We start from the raw sequence: 19,714 nt of genomic DNA, 5'->3' as shown, positions 1-19,714 counted from the left end.
ATAACCCAGAGACTGCCCATGTTATGGAATAGACTTACCATACATGTCAAGTGGAGAGCCTCACTGGGCCTCTTCAAGAGAAATCTTGATGAGTGGATGGGAAATAGAAACTTCACCCCAGGTATCACTCCAGTGGTTCTACTCGACAGAGGCACTGGGAACTAAGGTCAGGTGGCACAATGCCAGGGTAATCCTATGGGCTAGGCTTGTAAAGGCTCCAGGGCCATTAGCCTAGTACACACCTATGAACCTATGAACCTATGGTGCTCAGCTTAAAACTACAAATATTTTTGTATCCCAAATTAGTTTAAGTATAGGAAATACATAAAAGAAAGGCAGCAGTCATTGTGATAGTGTTTTCTATAAGTTTAATAAAAAAAAAGTTAATACATGCACTTATTGTGCATTTTATCATTTTGGATTGCCTGTAAGAAGGATATTTAGCTAGGCTTAAAATGGCATGCAAGGGCAGGGAGCCTAATATTCACCTATGAGAAAAGCCTTTTACTTGGCTCATCTCATAAACAAAGGGATTGCATCCAGAAAAAAAGGAGGTTATTAACTCTCTGTACTTCTCCATCATTAGTCCAATAATTGAGTACAATGCCCCTTTTGGTACGTACCTCTCCAAACACCTGCACCAGAGGCACCAGAAGCTGTTGAAGACTGGGGGGGGGGTGAGAGGGGCACTTAGTGTTCTAAAAAGGGCCGTTTTTTATAACTATTTACTACTACAACATAGGTTCACTTGGAGGACTTTTTAAGCTTAGCCATTTCCCTTTTGGTGTTTGATTCTTGAATTAACATTTTCTGATTAGTCTTACCTATCCCATGGCTAATTATTGTATATTAGCCCATTACCTAGCTATTTCACCCCATTTACCATAAATACTAATGTGTGCATACTGCTTTACTTCTACAATGATTATTTGGATTTTATTTTTTTTTTTTACATTTTATTGCACAATGCAGAAACAATAACAGATATCTGCTAAACAAAGCAATACTGTCTCACAATGAAAATAGACATGGCATTAAAACTTCTCTCCCCTTGAAACTCACATTCATTGAAACAGCATTAAAACCCACACCACATCCAAAGAAAATGCATCTGGCCAGTGGTGGATAAAGATTACCTTTAGGCTGTTTTCAAATCAGAGGCCCCTTGCGCACAAAACAAGAAACATACATGCTTTCTTTGATACACCTTCCTTACTTTATTAAATTATATTCTTTGTATAATACAGCACACTTGTTAGACTTAAGTTAGAGCACATTTTATATTTATTGTTTGAACATTTTTCCAGTAGGCAATGAAGTGAAATGCATGTACCAATAATGACAAAACTGCCTTATTCAGAACATTTCCATAACAGTCTACTTCTACACACAATGTATATATATATATATATATATATATATAAATACAAATACAGACTCACAGTAGTGTAAGCCATAGGCATGTTGCACAACTTTTTGCACTTATTTTCAGTTGGCGGGGGGGCAAAAGGCCAAACACCAGGGACACATTTTAAATATTGCTTGTATAATTTTGGAAAGTTGTTTGCATAAAATGTTGTGTTGTCACTGTACATTTCACTGCCAAGACTTGAACCTAGAGCCCTGTGCACTACAATCAGCGCAACATACCACTAAGCTAAATCAGCAGTTTCCTGAAAGCCAGGAAGACAGACATAAATGGCTATCATTTAGTGAATCAGTTCTCACTTATCACCACAGCTCTCAACCTCTTAGCACAAAAATACAGAACAAAGCCAGTAATGGGGGAATACAGCCCCAAAATAGGGACACATTTCAAATACTGATCTTATAAACTTAGAAAATTGCTAGCATAAAAGGTTTTGTTTTACTGCTCCTGAAAACCAGAGTTTTAATGAGGAACAGAACAAAACAAAAATATGAGGCATAAGTTCTCAAGTGATGGTGGCTAGGGACTTTAGGCTCTTTTTACCTGCACCCAAGGTACAGGGTTTGAGCCTGTGTACCTCTAGCCACCAGATGTATCCTGCTGGGGGCATTTTCACACAGACACACACACACTCTTGAAAGCTATATAATACTGAAGTTCTCGTGCAGCAGCTCTGCATAAAGAAATCCTTCTGCCCGAACGGCAGTTAAAGAAAAGCTGCGGCTGAAGAGAATATACACACACCCTCTCTAAAGCTATATATCTGTTTGAATGGCAGTTAAAGAAATCCACGGCTCTGCAGTTGGAAGAAAAGAAAATAAATGTTTCTGCCCGAATGGCAGTCCATAAAGATGGTTCAGCTCTGCAGTTAAATAAAGAAATCCGTGGCTGAAGAGAATAAACTGCCCAAACGGTATAGTGCTTAATAGTAAGTATCCTGTACCTCACAGTATTCAAAGTGAGTGGCATGCTGACATCATTGTTCACGTGATGACAACTTATTTGGGATGGAGAGGTCACAAGTGCTGCAAAAGAGGGAGGATGCCCCTCCCCCCTCACTCTATGGTTCCGGCACCTATGTGCACCAACTGGAAATGCCACAGAAATACCTCCATGGCCTCCAACATCTGTCCTGTGTGGACAGGCTCAAATCGCTATCACCCTACTCTGTATCATACAGATTGCTCAGAGGTGACCAGTGTCTTGCCTACAAGGCAATCTCAGACCCTGCTCTACTAGAGATGCTCCATATGTGTAAGTCTAACTCCTCGCGTAGTACCCAATTGAAAGGATTAAATCTAATATGTGACACTAACAAAACCTGCTGGAGAGACAGGTTTGTCTCCCAGAGGCTGTCCCATCTCTAGTATAGACTCCCCATACACGTCAAACAAAGTACGTCACTGACCCTCTTCAAGTGCAACCTTGATGAGTGGATGGGCAACCACAAATTTGTCCCAGGGGTTCCACATGTGTCCCTCATTGACAGGGGTGACAAGTGCTGATTGTGGTTTCTTTTCTGGGGATAAACTCTTGGCTAGGATTGTAAGGGCCCCAGAGCCATTAGCCTAGTAATCTCCTATGATCCTATGATCTTATGAACATATAAATAAGAAATATAAATGGAAAATAAACAGTGAAAATGAAATACAGTGGAAAGATCAAATCTAAAAAAACTTTCACTTTAGTGTATCGTTTTCTTCAAGCCTTGCAAAAAGAAAAATGTGTTAGAACACAAGCTAAGTTTTACAATTACATGAAAATTAAAATATGGTAAATCTTAAACTTACTGTTTCATCGAGAGCCATTAGTACTGAAAAGCTGCTTAAATGGTTGCATTTACATGTTATGTGTGTTGTATTGGTATTTTCTTCAGAACATCCTTCTGTAGACCAGCCACTTCTGTTTTTTTCATCAGTTTTCCAGAAGACACAGATAGATGGTTTCTGTTTATTAATCTGTTAAAATGATTGGAAAATGAATGCCATGTTCCATTTTATGAACCACAGTTATGATTATCTTAGTAAACTTGACATGATAAATTCCAAGTGTAATTCTAAGAACTGCAATGATTTTTATTGATCATGTAATGTATGGAGACAGAGAAAGATGTCTAGATTAGATCTTAGTGGTTCCAGTATGACTGGACAAAAGCTAATGCATTGAGGGTCAGAATCTCTGAACTGCATCTGTAGAAAATATCTTGCCGAAAACACTTTTTCAAAATGTTTTACCAGAGAGGCAAGTCTGCCCCCTGCACCTCCGAAATGGAGGAAAACAATCCATACCCATTGAGCATATATACACTAACTCCATGGTTGTATCAAATAGTGTCTGTAACGGAACAACACAATACTTAAAAAACTTTAAAAACTTTTAAGCGCTTTTCATTTGTCATATAGCAAACTTCCTCAGAAAGTCTTTCTGAGGCCAGTTCTGAAAGAATGCTATATGACAAACGAAAAGCATTTAAAAGTTTTTAAAGTTTTTTAAGTATTGTGTTGTTCCGTTACAGACACTATTTGGTGTTTATCTGTGGATTAAATACTTCTGTCCTGAGTCAGAGAGCTGGTTTGTCATTTTGTGTTTCTTACTAGTTCCAGTGCCGGTTTTTGTTCCATGGTTGTATCAACTTGAAGAAGGGAGACATTCCCCTAGAAAAGGAATCACTTCTGGCACAACTCACTGACAATGATTTCCTGTGGAGGAACTCCATCAGCAAGTTGAAGCTCAGGCAGCCGAAGCTTGCAAGATCAAACTTCATCCACCAATATGATAACTGATCTTAATGTGTTAAATGTGTAGGAGTTTTTTTTTTTTTGTTGTTGTTTTTCATTTTTTTGAATGCCACAGAAGGAGGAAAACTGCAGACTTTTTTTGTCCCTGAGGGGGTGGGGGGGTGGTTCATTCTAATTACTTAAAATGTGTCAGAAAGATCTGTGTGGTTGAACTTTATTAATGGGATAAAACGTGCAGCACTTTTATTGGAGGAGGGCTAGATATCTTGAAGATGGCTACTTAATCTCAGTGCTAATTTTGATTAACTTGCTTTGTGCAGTTCTTTTTTCATCAAAAGTAGAGCTACAATGATAAAGGGTTTGCAGAAAACAATAGAAGGTCTTCATACATCTCAACCTCTTAGTGCAAGAAATCTGGACGAAGCCTGACAAAATGGGGAAGGGGACAAAGGCCCAAAAATAGGGACACATTTAAATATTGCTCTTTTAGCCTTAGAAAGTTGCTAGAGTAACATAGGTTGTGTTATACATTTTCTCAAAATTTTGAAGTCTGAAACTCAAATGTATGTTATTTGATGACTTCAGTCCTCAGATCATCCCAATGATTTGCCAGGAAATGACAAATTTTATGAGGAAGAGACCAAAAATATGAGGCACAAGTCTGGACATTCTGCAAAAATCTGTACAATTGAGAGGTATCTTGTTTACATTTGTTAGCATGTCTTTTGAAAAATAGTTGTGCCTGATGTCGTCAAGCTCAGAACCTTTCTCAATAAATACACCATTTAATTTGTTTGCCGCTCTTTATTCAAAATAAACTGGAGTTGGGTTTCTTTATACAATTTCAAAACAATTAGATTTTTTTTATTATTTGCAAATCTTAAATTCCTTACAGCATTTTCACAATGATAATCTGCCAACTAAATAGTATTCACTAAAATATGCCATTTGTTCTATTTCTATACTCTCCAGTTGGCTCAGACCATACACAAGCAGCCAACAGGCCCCGGGATATCCTCTTATAAACAGCCTCTCACTGTTTTGTGGTTAGCACTTAACTTTTCAAACCAAATCCTTTTATGGCTCTTGTTTTAATACCTTCCCCCAAACTGGGCTCTGTTTCTGACTTGGTCCCAAGTCCAAAATGCTTATTGTCATGAACTTGGTCCTACATAAAAGTCACCTCCCACCAACAGGTCTCATAGATTGAAATAGTTGAAACTTTTTTCAGTTAGTGCTGATACAGTATGTCTTCTGCATGCAAGTTGTTGTAGGTTGTTACCAGTTGGCAATTAGCTCTGCAACACCCTCCAGTTGTCCATGTTTCATGTTCCGTATCAAGGTCTTAATATTGAAATCAAAGTCAAAGTAAACTTTATTTTCATTTAGGACTTTGCTTTTTTGAGCCTTCTGAGAAAGTGAAGATGTATGTGTGCTTTTTTGACCAACTGTTCCATGTTCACAGTCCAAGACAGATCCTCTGAAATGTTAACCCCCCCCCCCCGCCCCAGAACTTTGCAGATTTGGCCCTTTCCACCTCTTCACCATTTATCATGAGCAGTGTGTGTGTTGTTGACCTTTTCCAGAAGCCTATAATTATTTATTTTGTTTTATTTACCTTCAGGTCAAGGTTGTTCATAGCACACCAGTCAATCAATGAGTAGACCTCGTCTCTGTAAGCTCTTTCATCCTCCTCTTTAATGAGGCCCACAACCATAGTATTGTCTGCAAACTTAATGATGTGATTGGTGTTGTATTTTGCAGAACAGTCATGGATGTGGATGGTGAACAACAGAGGGCTTAGCACACAAAAATACATCAAGAAAATCTCAAAAATATGAAAATACGACAAAAAGGCCAGTAAAAAAATATAAAATTCACCAGCTTGCACTTTATTAACAAGAACGCCTCAAATGTCTAACATTTCGACAAGAGATGCCTTCTAGGAATACCTTAGCACACAACCCTGAGGAACACCGGTGTTGAGTATTATGCATCCTGAAGTCTTGTTGCCCGTACACGTTTTCTACAGCTGTTTGTCAAGAAGTCAAGGATCAAGTTTTATATGAGCTTGGTATCTACTTCTCGGACGTACAGGCTAACACAGAAGGTCTTTGGCTAACGAAGTTCGCAGATGACTACAAACTAGGAGCCATAATCGAAACTCCTAATGATGTGGACATCCTACAAAAGGGCCTCACTGAGACAGATGCCTGGTGTCAAAGCCATGGCCTCAAGCTCAATTCCAAAAAGTGCATTGTCATCCCCTTTGGTACCCATGAACTAGAGCATAGCCAGTAGTATACTTAACACTGAAAGTGTGATAAGAGACCTTGGGACACAGGTGGACAGTAGTCTCTTCTTTGATAATCACATCACCAATGTAGTCAGGAAATCCTTCTACATGGCACACCTCATCACAAAAGGTTTTTCATCCAGAAAAAAAAGAGGTCATTGTTCCCCTCTACTCATCACTCATTAGACCCATTACAGAGTACAGCGCCCCTTTTGGTATGTACCTCACAAGACATCTACAACAACTGGAAGGACCACAGAAATACCTCACAAAGAGGATTAACAGCCTCAAACAGATGCCCTTTGCAGACCGTCTCAAAAAACTCCAGCTTTACTCCGTCGCACATCGCCTACTCAGAGGTGATCACTGCCTAACATACAAAGCTATGTCAAACCCAGAGCTGTTGGACATGCTCCACTTAAAGAAATCCCAATCCCTCCGAGCTACACGCTTTAGGGACCTAAACCTTGTCACCACAATAAACAGAACATGCCAGAGGGATAGATTCCTGTCCAAGAGACTTCCCATACTTTTGAATAAACTACCTATCTATATCAAACAAAGCTCCTCATTAGCACTCTTCAAGAAAAATCTTGATGATTGGATGGGAAATAGGAAATTCACCCCAGGGATCACCTCTGTGGCTCTGCTCAACAGTGGCACAGGAAAATAATTTTCTTGGGTGGCAAAATCCAGTGTACCTTTTTGGCTGGGCTTGTATAGGCCCCAGGGCCGATAGCCTAGTACCTACATATGAACCTATGAACCTAACTCCAAGATGTACAAGCTTGTCAATAAACTGCATTAGAAACGCTGTATTGAATGCCAAGCTGAAGTCAATAAACAACAGCCTGACATAATTGTTTCCTCCCTCCAGATGATCAAGTGAGAGGTGGAATGCCATTGAAATAGCATTCGCAGTGGATCTGTTAGCCAAATAAGCGAACTGCGGAGGGTCAAAGGCAGATGGAAGGTTTGCTGACAGATGCCTTTTAATTAGCCTGTCAAACCATTTTATAATATTTGAAGTTAGAGTAACCAGTCTGTAGTCATTCAGGCAGAATGGATTAGCTTTTTTAGGGAGAGGGACAATATTCATCACCTTGAAGCATGAGGGAACTTTACCAAGAATAATGGAGGTGTTGAAAATATCAGTTAGAACTGAGCATAGTTGGTCTGTAGCCTTAAAGTACTTTGCCCAGTATTTTCTCAGGATGAGCAGCCTTCCTGGGGTTCACCTTCTTAAGGTGAGATCTCACTTCATTGGAGTTAAGGCTGAGCATCGCCTCCTCCTGGTTGATAGGTAACCTTGTAGCAGCCACGTTGTTCTTCTCTTCAAATTTGCCAAAGAAGGAGTTCAACCTGTCCAGAAATTCAATGTTGTGTTCACACTGAGCTGACCTGGTTTTATAGTCAGTAATCTGTTGTATCCCTTGCCAGAGACTCATGGTGTCCCTCATGTCTGCGAACTGACTTTGTAATTTCTTTCCATATTGCCTCTTGGCCTCTTTAATGAACCTTTTTAGGTTTGCTCTAGCTTCGCTGAGACCCTTCTTGTCTTTGGCCCTGAATCCTGCATTTCTTGCCTTCAGGACAGCATATACTTTGTTGTTGAACCATGGCTTTTGGTTTGCTCTGATTGTGATGCTTTTAATGTCAGATACATCATCAACACTCTTGGCGATATAAGCTATTACTGCTTCCATATAATCATCAATGTTCACCTGTTCATCTGACATAGCTGCCTTTTTGAAAATGTCCCAGAAGGTACTATAGGTACTATCAAAACAGTCTTGGAGACATTCCAAAGCCCCCTCATGCCAGACCGTGATCTGCTTAACTGTGGACTTTTCTCTGATCAGAACTGGTTTGTAGGCTGGCAGAAGCATGATGGTAAGATGGTCAGAGCTTCCTAAGTTAGGTTTTGTATTGTTCTGTAGGCATCTTTGATACTGGAATATGCCTTGTCCAAAATGCTTGCATCCCTTGTAGGAAAATCTACAAATTGATAGTACTAGAGTAGCACCTCTCTCAGATACACTTGATTAAAATCACCAGCAAACATGTGTGCAAAGTCTAAGTTTTTCCTCTGCAGTGCACAAAGAGTTGTAAAAATTGCTCACTGACTCAGTGGTGTTTGCACTGGGTGGAATATATACCCTACCACTGTTACATATATTCCATTTAGCTCTCTAGGTATATAAAAGGATCTGCATTTTTAAGGACAGGAACTCTAGATTACCAGAGCAATGTGACTGAACAATCTCACAGTTCTTACACCATCTTTCATTCACATAGATGCAGACTCCACCTCCCTTGACCTTTCCACACAAACCTTGACATCCCTCTGCATGAAAGAGTATGAGACCTTCTAAGCTAACAGCACTATCATTGATCTTGTTATGTAGGCACATCTCAGTAATCATCATTAAACAGGTATTTCTCACCTTATTTTTGCTGAAGAGTTCCAGCCTCAGGTCATCCATTTTACTGTCCAGCGAGCATGCCTTTGATAGCAGTATTGAAGACAGAGCAGGCTTGTGAGGATTTATTTTCAGCTTTGCAGCAGTTCCAACCCTCCAGCCCCTTCTGGTTCTCTGACATCTTTTCTTCTTCTGTCTTGTCCTGAGTGTGCCAGAACCTTCTGTCTCATGCTAACTTTTTTGGATGGCACAGTGGTGCAGTGGTAGCATTATCAGCTCACAGTAAAAGGTTATCTGGTTTGATTTTCGGCTGGGATGCCTTTTGTACAGAGTCTGCATGTCCTCTGAGTTTCCTCTTGGTGCTCCGGTTTTCTCCCATGTCACAAAGACATGCATCTGGAGTGTTTCTCCCCAGCTCTCCGCTGAAAATTGGCTTTGTTCCAAGTTGGACTTTCTCAGTAAGCAAATAATAAATAAAATTTAAGGCATGCTGGGTTAAAATGCACAGCTCAAATGTTTCTGAGTGTAGTAGGCCCCAGGAACTCTGCCGACTGCAGGAAATCTAGCCAGTGGCATGAACATGTTAACTGCTTAATTTCCAGACACTTCTGTCTGCTGTAAGTTATTGCACTTCCACTTAGAAGCCCAGAAAGTGATTTTCTTAAAGTTTTGTATGAAAAAGAATACAGATTAAACATATCTCTCTGACGAGCTGACACAGCCGCAGCCACATAGAGTGCCGTCATTTTTTTTTCTTGGGCCAACATCCTGTTTGGCATTGACCTGCCACTCTTAGCCCCCCTAACAACATTCAGCGGTGACTCCATCCAATGTCAAAGTTCATTTCATTGTCAACCTGGTTCGTGTCCAAGTTATTTCCATATGTTACTAGTTCAAAGCCACCAGATTTCATGTCTCCTTTAGCTTGGTTACCAACTGCAATATGACCCTAAGACATCATGCTATAGACTGTGTCTTAGAGTTTATAGGCAGCCCTTCTCTACTGGCCAACATCCTACTTAGCCCTGAGCTATAAACATAAGACTCAATGGTTTCAGTTGTTGTCTTGGTCCTATTTTCAAGTTGCTTTCTTTAGTAGCTTGGTTCCAAGTACAAGTTATTTTCATTGGTAACTAACCAAACCTGTCTGTCAACTTTTGATTATATTTCAGCCTTACAACATGCACTACTGCTTCTGGCAAGGCTACAGTTCTAGTCAACACCTGTTATCTCAAACCTTCCTTAGTTTTGGCAACCCGGTTCCATCTCCAGTTCACTTGATGCTGACTGTAAGGCACATTTCCAAGCCATTCAGCTTGTCACCTCCTTTACCTAAACCTTGTTCAAACTCACCTGTATATCTTCTCTTTAACTCTGCAAATGGGTAGGAAATTTTGTTTTTGCATGATACAAATGATGATGTTGAAAATGGCTCTATTTACTTTTGCAGCACCATTAGAATTGTGCACAAAGACAGCTATTTCTGTTATTAAATCATCTAGCTCTGTTCTTGCTCAACACCAGGATAAACTATATCCCTAAATGTGAACAAATACCTCTTCATACCTTGCATCTCTTTCTTCACTCACTTCCTTACTTATATTAGTTTCTGTCCCCTGGCTTTCTCACTAAATATGCCATAAGCCTGCTTTTCTCTCACTTTGTATTGTAATCCTTGTTTGCATTATATCAACTTATCTCTAATTTCTCTACAAACTGGCTAAAATTTCTCTTAAGTTAAATCACTGTCACATAACTTCTAACAGTTCTTAAGCAATATTTTCATATTATATCTAAGTTGGTATAATTATTTAAAATGTGTTTTCTTTTGTATTATTTTTAAAGACTGTAAATTATTATTATTAAAATAATCTGTAATACTTTGGAGCTAAATAAATAAATAAATCTTTTTCTGAGACTATTTTTATCTGCCCCCTTCTTATTCCTATCAATCTTCCACCAGCTTCTTAGAGCAATCCGTAAACCTAACCATGGAGACCATCCACATCATTCTACTTGGTTTGCCATTCAGACCGTTTTTAAAGTTACTTCCCTGGACTCTCTGTAGCCTTTTTATGATCAGTATAAATAGAATGGATGCCAAAAATGCAGCAGGCGCTACAGTCCCCATTTTTGTTTTCCACTTTGTCTCATGCTTCACAACTGTGTAAATTAATGTGTGCATCAATATTTTATACAAGGGAATTTTTTTTTAAATTGTTTGCTATTTAAACATGCCTGAGTTATTCACTTTTATTAGTATGCTCCCACTGTAAACTTGACAAATAAATGAAATTCTTTCCTGGATCCAGTTCATCAGTTTACCTACATCTCATTTGGTTTAGAATGTACTGCACCAGCCATGGTACTTCTGGATGCCAATCTCAAGGCTGGACCAGACAATTTTTCAAATCTTAACTAGTTAAGAAAATTAATTTCTGGCTCTGGCATGTCATTCTTAGTCTAACCCACCACTAGGTTCTTTTGTTGATTTGGTCCAGCATCCAACAAGAAGTTTATTCTTGCCAACTTGTCCCCAGGACCAGACTGCTTATTCAATGGAACATTTGCATTCCCTGCTTGTTAGATCCTTATTTATTGCAGGTGCATTTTTTATTGCAAGAACCAAACCATAAATAAAGACAATATGTATGTCAAGTAAGACAAATAACTCAAATTCAACAAAGAGACAGTGCAGTAGCATTTTTAATGCATATATATATATATATATATATATATATATATATATATATATATATATATATATATATATACACATAAAGTTACTATATTTCAAAAGTAACAAGACTAACTCTAACAATCTGGAAGATTAATGCAGAGGTGCAACTATGGTAGCAAATATGAAAGTGTCTGTTCTAGGTAAAAGCTGTTAGTGACACAATTTGCAAATGCTAATGATTCAGGAGTTCTGTACTAGAATTGCTTGTTGTGGTGAAGCATTGAATTGCTTAGTGCGTGGTCATTTAACTGAAGCAAGCTGCTGTCAGTTTCTTGCGGTTTCAAAGTTAAAGAGCTTTTCTGGCTGTCATCTTTGACAAGGCTTTTTACATTTGGTCTTCAAATTTGAGAAGCCCTTTTTTTTTGGGGGGGGGGGGGTAACTGCACATTGTGTCAGATGACCGGTCTGTAGTTCTGGACCAATGCACAGTGAAACTAGCATACATACAGACATACATAAATATAGTGAGATGCCAATGTAAAATGTACAAAAACAACACTCATGCTCTTACTGCCACAAAGAATTTTTCCCAAAGCTTCTGAAAATGATTTATGCATTTAAGCAAATAATTCCACTTATAACGGTTTGTTTATTGCCAAGTTTGGGATACAATAATCTGGCATACTTTATGATGATATAATGACCTTTGGAGCTAAAGACTGGTGGATTTCATTATGAAGCAAATAAATGGCAGAAATATCCCTCAAATACAGAGGAGGTCTGTTGATGTCCAATGCACCAGCACATTGATAGTTGCAATGTTTGCATTAAATTCATAGGTAAGTATTAATCTGAGGACTATTACCAAACTAGGGAATAAGCAAAAATCAGAATCAAACACTGTACCTTATATCTTTTAGACTTTAACCATATGCCAACTACACAATGGGTGAATAGTAGGGTAACTGTCCTGAAAGGTTATTTTAAGCCTAGTCAATAACCTGAAGTTAGGATCAAACTCTGTCTCTTGTGCCTGTGAGGTGAAGAACTTAACCATTGTGCCAAATGCACATAAAACTGCCTTTAACCAATGTTTTAGGTTCATAGTTTAACACTAGTTAATTGCGCTTCAGGACCATTTTAATCCTGACCAATAACCCAGAGTCAGAATCAAACCCTGTACCTCATGTCTACAAGATGATGACCTAACCCATTAATCTATGTCAATAATATTGATACCATCCCAGTAAAACAAGTGTTTTTCTTTGTCATGCAGTTGCTTGAGCTGAATGAGTGATACATTATGTTATTTTTATACCGTATCAGTCTTGATATTAATGTCCTTACTTGATTCTCCATTTTTAGCTGTTTTCTCACCTTTTTCTTACTCTCCTTTGGGACACAAATAAACATTCCAGGTGGAAAAATAGAAAATTATAAACAAATACAACAAATCTTTTCTTTTCTTATCCCTTTTGTGACGCCCATGCCCTGGCCCAGCAATCAAGGAGCCTCAATCCTCACAACTAACACCAGTGAGGGCGTCTCATATATGAGGAAAGGATAACAAATACACACATTAAAGTGCAATTTCCCTTAACAGCACACAGAGATCACAGTCAGTTCAGGGCTGATCACTCCCTTGCTCTCCTGGTCCCCAATAAGACTCCCCACTGGCACAGCTATAGGGTCCAGATCTCAGCCAGCTGGGCAAGCTAAAATCTCCAGCACCCTCTCTGTCCAACCAGTGCTTCGTGTCCCTGCCAAAGTAGCTGACACACACACACTTTGAGATAAGTTTATACAACCACACAGACACTCCTGGGGAAGGCTGGCACAGGTTCTCCAGCTGTACCCCTTTTACCCTGACTATATGGTAGTACCACTTGCCACCACCCAGCTAATATTTATCAGATACTCAAAGGCCCTTAAAGGGGCGTTCAATTATTACTGTACAATATTATTATCCAATTGGTAGTATAACCCAGGGCTACAGGGCTACAGGGATACTTACCATGCTGAACACTTCTACTCATTTTCTTTCAGTGCTTTTTGTAAATTTTGTTACATTGAAGATGATTAATTCTATTTTATGTCATGTGCTAATTTTTTTTTGTATTAGATGTTTCTGTTTCTGTATATTTTTCAATATGTATTATAGAATGTCTTTTAACTTGGAGCTTTTCTCCCCGGGCCTCCACTGAAAATGGACATGTATCCAGTTGGACTAGCCCGGTTAACAAATGTAAAATAAATAAAATAATAAATAATAAATACAGCTATTAGAGTGGCTTTGTACAGTTTTACCAAAGGCATGCAAGTACCCTTAAGAGCTTAAATTATCTCTACACAAACCAGCTACAGTTAAATGGTTTTAAAATATTTAATAATAAATATTAAAAAAACAAGACAATACTTTCTACTACACAGAGCTATCAAGAGTTCAGAGATCACACAGAAATACTTAAAATAATTCAGTAGTACAGATCTGACATCACAGAAAAAACACTTAGTCTAAGCTTTCTAGTTCCTAGCTATTTCTAAAAGTAAACACAAGTCTAAGATCACTTACATAAGAAAACAGGCAGAGTGTTGGTGAGTTGGATGGTCAAGACAAAAATGCTTAATGCCTTCTGATTCTCTCTGTTTAAATTGCTATTTTCAGTCCTGATTCCCATTACATAAATTTACACTTTCCTGGGGATCCCAGGCTGACAGATACTACATTCTTTTGTTATTTTGCAGGTGCAGAAAACTACATCAATAAAAGACATTCCATATGTAAACTCTAGTAATTATTTCTTAAGTTAAAACAATAGACAGGAAGTCTTCATCTAGCCCAGCCGGAGCCAAATTGTAAACATCAAAGACAGTCATGAAATAAATTGAACTTCAAAGGACAAACAAGAAATGCTTGTCTTAGCTTTCTTTACAGCAGAGGGCAATGTTGTTACATTGTTTTAAGTTCACATTTCACAGCATATTCTTTCATTTAAGAAAATAAGTCTGTAGTTCAACATTCATATTTACAAATGATAGAATCATGTATAAAATCCTATATGGCTAGGCTGGCAGCCTTCACACCTTTCATTTAATGATTCACCCAAACATGAAAGTCTCCATCTTTAAGTGTCCCTGCTATTACCCCCTCAGGCTGGGACCACCATGGTTATTAGCAGGTTGGGAATGAAAGAGGAAATTCCCTCTCTTTCATGAACAATCTAGCTACCTGGTTGTCCACGGCTCTGCCTGCTACTAATGTGTTCATCTAGTAACCTATACCTATGTGCATGAGAGATTGTGGATGTAAAGCTGGCCAATAACTCATTTGCTGTATTTTCTATCCATTTATATTTGTTCACATAGTGCAAATTGCAAATGACTCTTGGACATATTCTTGCTTCTCTATTATTGTGGATCTGAGGAAGTCTTGATCTATGTTGTAAGACAAAATCACTAAACATTTATTAAAAGGTTTTTACCAGTTTCCATGCATTTTTTGTTGTGTACTGCTTCATATGAAGAACATTTTTGAAATTTGATATGCAAGTCTTAATCCAGGATTCAGTAAACTCCACGTCGGCTCCATGGAGTGTATCCATGTACAAGAAGTAGTCCAGGTGGCTGTGGCACACAATGAATATTAAGCAAGCTCTGTGAGCTTAAACAAGGTTTCTCGGCATGCACCAATGCATCTGGCTGGGAAACCTCTCTGTGAATGCAGATAGCACTTTGTTGTTTGATAAAGTCTCCTGAATTGTATAATTGGAGACAAATGCGCTTATTATTTTACGTTGGTGAATACTAATAATCGTTTAGATTCAAATAAAGGACTGTTTTTACCATTCTGTATTGGTATATACTTGCCAGTGGACTCCATTCCATTTTTTGGATTTACTTGTTGGTTTATTTTCTATCATGTACTTCTGCATACTTCTCAACTGTACAGATTTTTGCAGAATGTCCAGATGTGTGCCTCATGTTTGTGGCCTGTTGTTCATAAAACTTATGTGTTTTCTGGCAAATCATTCCCAAATCTTTGAAGACTGAAGTTAGAAAATAATAACAGACATTTGAGAGGCAGACTTCATACACCTCAGAAAATTCATGGGAATGCAAAACCTATCATTCTCTAAGTTTGTAAGAGCAGTATTTAAAAATTGTCCATATATTCGGGCCTTTGTCCCTAGATTACTTATTGCTTGGTCATGCACTTTCGTGTAAGTTTACTGCCTGCAACATGTTGATTGCAGGGCAGTTTCTTCTCCCTTGTTTGATATATACAGGATTATTTTTAATTAATATTGTATGTGTAATTGTGCAATGTTCTCTTTTTTTTTACTTCCAAGTTTGTGCGATGCTGTGCTTGCCACAAAATGGTTTGGCTATGCTTACATCATTTGTGCCAACTAGAACACCCATGTATCAGACCACCCATGTATCAGACATGACCGAGACATCCAAAATAAGAAACCAGATGTTTTCAATTAATACCAGTGGGCATTACGCAAACCTGATAAGTGAGGCTGTGCTAATACTGTCAAGTTAATATAGGGGATCCCATGTAACTAATCCTGTGGTAACAGGTGTTAATTTTCAGACTGGAATGCAGATGGCTCTGGATTCATGTACAGGGTATACAAACTTTTCTTATATTGTATTGACATTGCAGCTTATACAAATAAAGTGCTACATAGAGATGTGCTGTCTCAACATTCTTGTGGCAAGAGCTGTAAGTTTATAATTACTGTATACATGGTCTTGCGTTCAAATACATTTTACACTTGTTCCATGTCAAGTTATGTTTACTTTCACTTTTTATTGATATGACAAAATGTTGATGAATGCATAGTTCTGCTCTACCAGTTGAATAACAGAGTTGCACAAATGGCTGGATATGAAATAACCCTGGAAATGCATTGCTTGAGAGTGTGCACTGTCTACTGTTTGATACATTTTAAAAAGCTGCGCTCTGCTAACATCACACAAACATGGTAAACCAAGTGCATTTGTTTGCATGATGGTAAGTGGAGCAGAGCTTTTTCAAATGTATCAAACAGTAGACAGTGTGCACTCTCAGTAAGCACAATTAGCAGAAAAACATGATATTTAAAGTTGAATAGGCAGGAAATGCACATTAGATATTGAGCTTGAGCTTGTATAGACATGGGTGATGTCATTGGAGAGGGTGTCTGCCTCTGATTGTGGAGCTGGGGTGTTCAGGAGTCCAAGGTCTTTGTTGGGCTCCTAGTTAAGAAGCATGGCCCCCGCCACCTGCAGGGAGACTATACAGGCTCTCAGTACAATATGAAGTCTGGTCTAGTTTGGTTAGGGCTCTGTCTCATGGGACAGGTGTCCCACACACTGGAGAACAATGCTATCACCATTATGAGGATCTCTGAAGGAGGAAATAGGATACCCTTGCTTGTTGGCTCAGGACGTGTCAGGCAGGGAGCACCCCACAGATGTGCACATATTAATTGTATTTGGTATTTGTAAATATTTAAGCAGGATATAGTCAAAACTGGTATTCATAATGATTTTTTTCTTTTTCTTCTCTTTCCACAGCTGCAGAAGAGAGGGGGGTGGATGTCAGGTCCCACGCAATGTGACTGGCCAGGATGAGAGAAGTATATGGTATGTAAGCACAATTATATAAAATATTGTTAATGCAGCCTTAACAGTTAAAGATGGATTAGTTCTTACATCATATAGTGGTATAAAATTGAGCATGCATATCTGAACTGTAAAAGCAAGTATGCATGCATTAGTCTGTAACAGAACTCTCAGCTGTCTATAGTTTAGATGAATATCCAGACTTATGACTGACTGTTTTAGTTTGTTACTTATAAGATGTATAGTTTTCTGGCAAATAATTGATATTGCAGTCATTAAATAATGAGTGTCAAAACGTATGTTAACATAAATCCTATGCAACTTCCCATGTGCATGCAAGTGCAGTATATTTAAAATATGTCCCTATTTATGGGTCATTGTACACCCATTATTTTATGATCTGCCCAGATACCTTACTCTTAAAGGTTGACAGGTATTGTCTGTACCACAAAGCAACAGTTGCACATTCTCAGATAACAGTGAACATGATTCTATAAAGTCTAAAAGGAAGAGTGCTTGCATTATGCTGTATTCCAAAAGAAAAGTACAGCATTACAGTACTCACTGGTTGTGGGTTCAAATACCACACTTCTGCAAATATAAAACTCAGTTGTTTACAGTACTGTTTTAGGTTTTCATCAATAAGTATACAACAGTGTTACAATAGAAAATTATAGCATTTTAAGTTCAGACCTCTATAGCTGTAGCTTGAATGGCCTGCTGTAATGTGTAATCAGTGTACATGGAACATGCATGTGTGCAATATATATGCACACATGGATGATTGCTGGATGCAATCTGATCTGTACTATAGTGTGTATGTGTTAGGAACTGGGTAGTATTCAAAGTTTTAAAAAAAATTCTTAGCAGCTGGTAGTGTTAAAAGTAAAATGTAACAGAACAGAGTAATTTTATTGTAGAACGCTTTGTATAGTATCTGTGAAGTTACTAATTTTCTCCTTTTTTTCTCTCACCCCACCCCTTCACTTCATTTGTTTTTTTTTATGGATTTCTTATTTTTTATTATTATTTTTATTTTTATTATCATTATTATATTATTTATATTATTATATTTTTATTATCGTTAATTTTTATTTCTTATGTTTTGTTTATGTATAATTTTTACTGCTTTGTTGTTAAAATGTTTTCATTTATTATTTATAATTGTGTTTGTAATTATATTATTTATTATTTTTATAATAATTCATTCTATTATTTTTTTTTATTTTATTATTTCCATTTTGGGTTATGTTTTAAATCATTATTGTATTGTAATTTTACTTATATTATTACTACAACACAGCAGGGTAGGCCAGTTCTCTGTGATCTGTCTACAATCACTCGACCATCTGAAGTACCAAGGCACAGCACTTCTGGGCTGCAGCCTGTTGGCAACCACCTCCCCTACTGCCCCTGCTCTACTCTACCTGGACCCTCAGGTAGTTACGCAGCAGAGGCTAGGCATCTGGTGTCCTATGGGAGTAGAGGTAGAGGGGATGCTTTTATCACATGAGCAGAGTTGACAGGCATGTTGCGTATGCTTGTGCACCAGACTGTGGACACATGCCTATGCTAGATAGAGAGCCTCCTTTCCATCCTGGTATGGCACACCAGCCATAAGCAAAGACATTTGCCCCTGCAGCCAGCAGCACAGTAATGGAACACTGTTGGGAGCTGACCGGGTGAGGAATGGAGTCACACTGTTACTGTGCCTGATGTCCATTGCATAAACACAAAAAAAAAAAGATAAGCACTTTCATTCACTTCTTATGAACTTCATCAGATAATCCTATACATTTGTCATGCTTAAATACACAGAAAAGCAATCCCATTGGTCAATCCACTCACCCCCTTCCTGAAAGCAGCACATTCCTTGTATCCAATATTCACCACGCAAAAATATATAAAATATAAATATAGCATATAAACTGCATGACACCAATATAAAAACATACAACTCATGTCTAATAACAGACAAGAAAATCAAAATAGACCACAAAAGCCAACAGAAATACTTAATTATTTATAAATATTTAAAATGTTAAATACTTAACAGTAAAGCAACTGATATTCCCTGATGGTCTCCCATCCAAGTACTAACCAGTCCCAGCCCCGCTTAGCATCCAAAATGGAAGGAGAGCTAGTACAGTCAGGTTAGTTGGGACGCTAGCTGCATGCAATACATAAAATACATAACGTGCATATAACTCATATACTTTTCAAGGTCATGTTATATAAATTAATATTAATAAGTATAAATAAGTAAGTATAAATAAGTATAAACTAGTTGAAATAAAAATAAATAAAATTATTCCCTTTATCGGTTCAGTGCTTTAAGCTTGAAAATACAAGCAATAGAAATATATTAATTGAGCCCAGGCCATCTACTAGCATCCAACACCATTTGCCACAACATTTCCTTCTTCTCCAGTAGTAGGCTACTAGGTCACCCCTGTAGCCTAAACTGGCCTGGTGAATAACTACATACTTAAAATGGTGTCCTGGAAAATCACAAACATGTTTAGCAAGGGC

The 19,714-nt window shown here is 38.1% G+C and overlaps 1 protein-coding gene across 1 annotated transcript in view; it reads right to left on the bottom strand.

Annotated features, from left to right (window-relative positions):
* Positions 1 to 19,714, bottom strand: part of LOC122812216 (adhesion G protein-coupled receptor E1-like) — a 1,201,768-nt gene that overhangs the window by 522,349 nt on the left and 659,705 nt on the right. Inside the window, exon 15 of the mRNA XM_044084558.1 lies at positions 3,220 to 3,387. Within this exon, the coding sequence (XP_043940493.1) occupies positions 3,220 to 3,387 (168 nt within the window). The remainder of the gene's footprint in view (positions 1 to 3,219; positions 3,388 to 19,714) is intronic.

Source organism: Protopterus annectens, chromosome 9.part0, assembly GCF_019279795.1.
Source record: "Protopterus annectens isolate FY-2018-M chromosome 9.part0, PAN1.0, whole genome shotgun sequence".
In the NCBI taxonomy this organism is placed as follows: Eukaryota; Metazoa; Chordata; order Ceratodontiformes; family Protopteridae; genus Protopterus; species Protopterus annectens.
The sequence above is the reverse complement of the archived record's forward strand: the minus strand, read 5'-3'. Positions and strand labels throughout refer to the sequence as shown.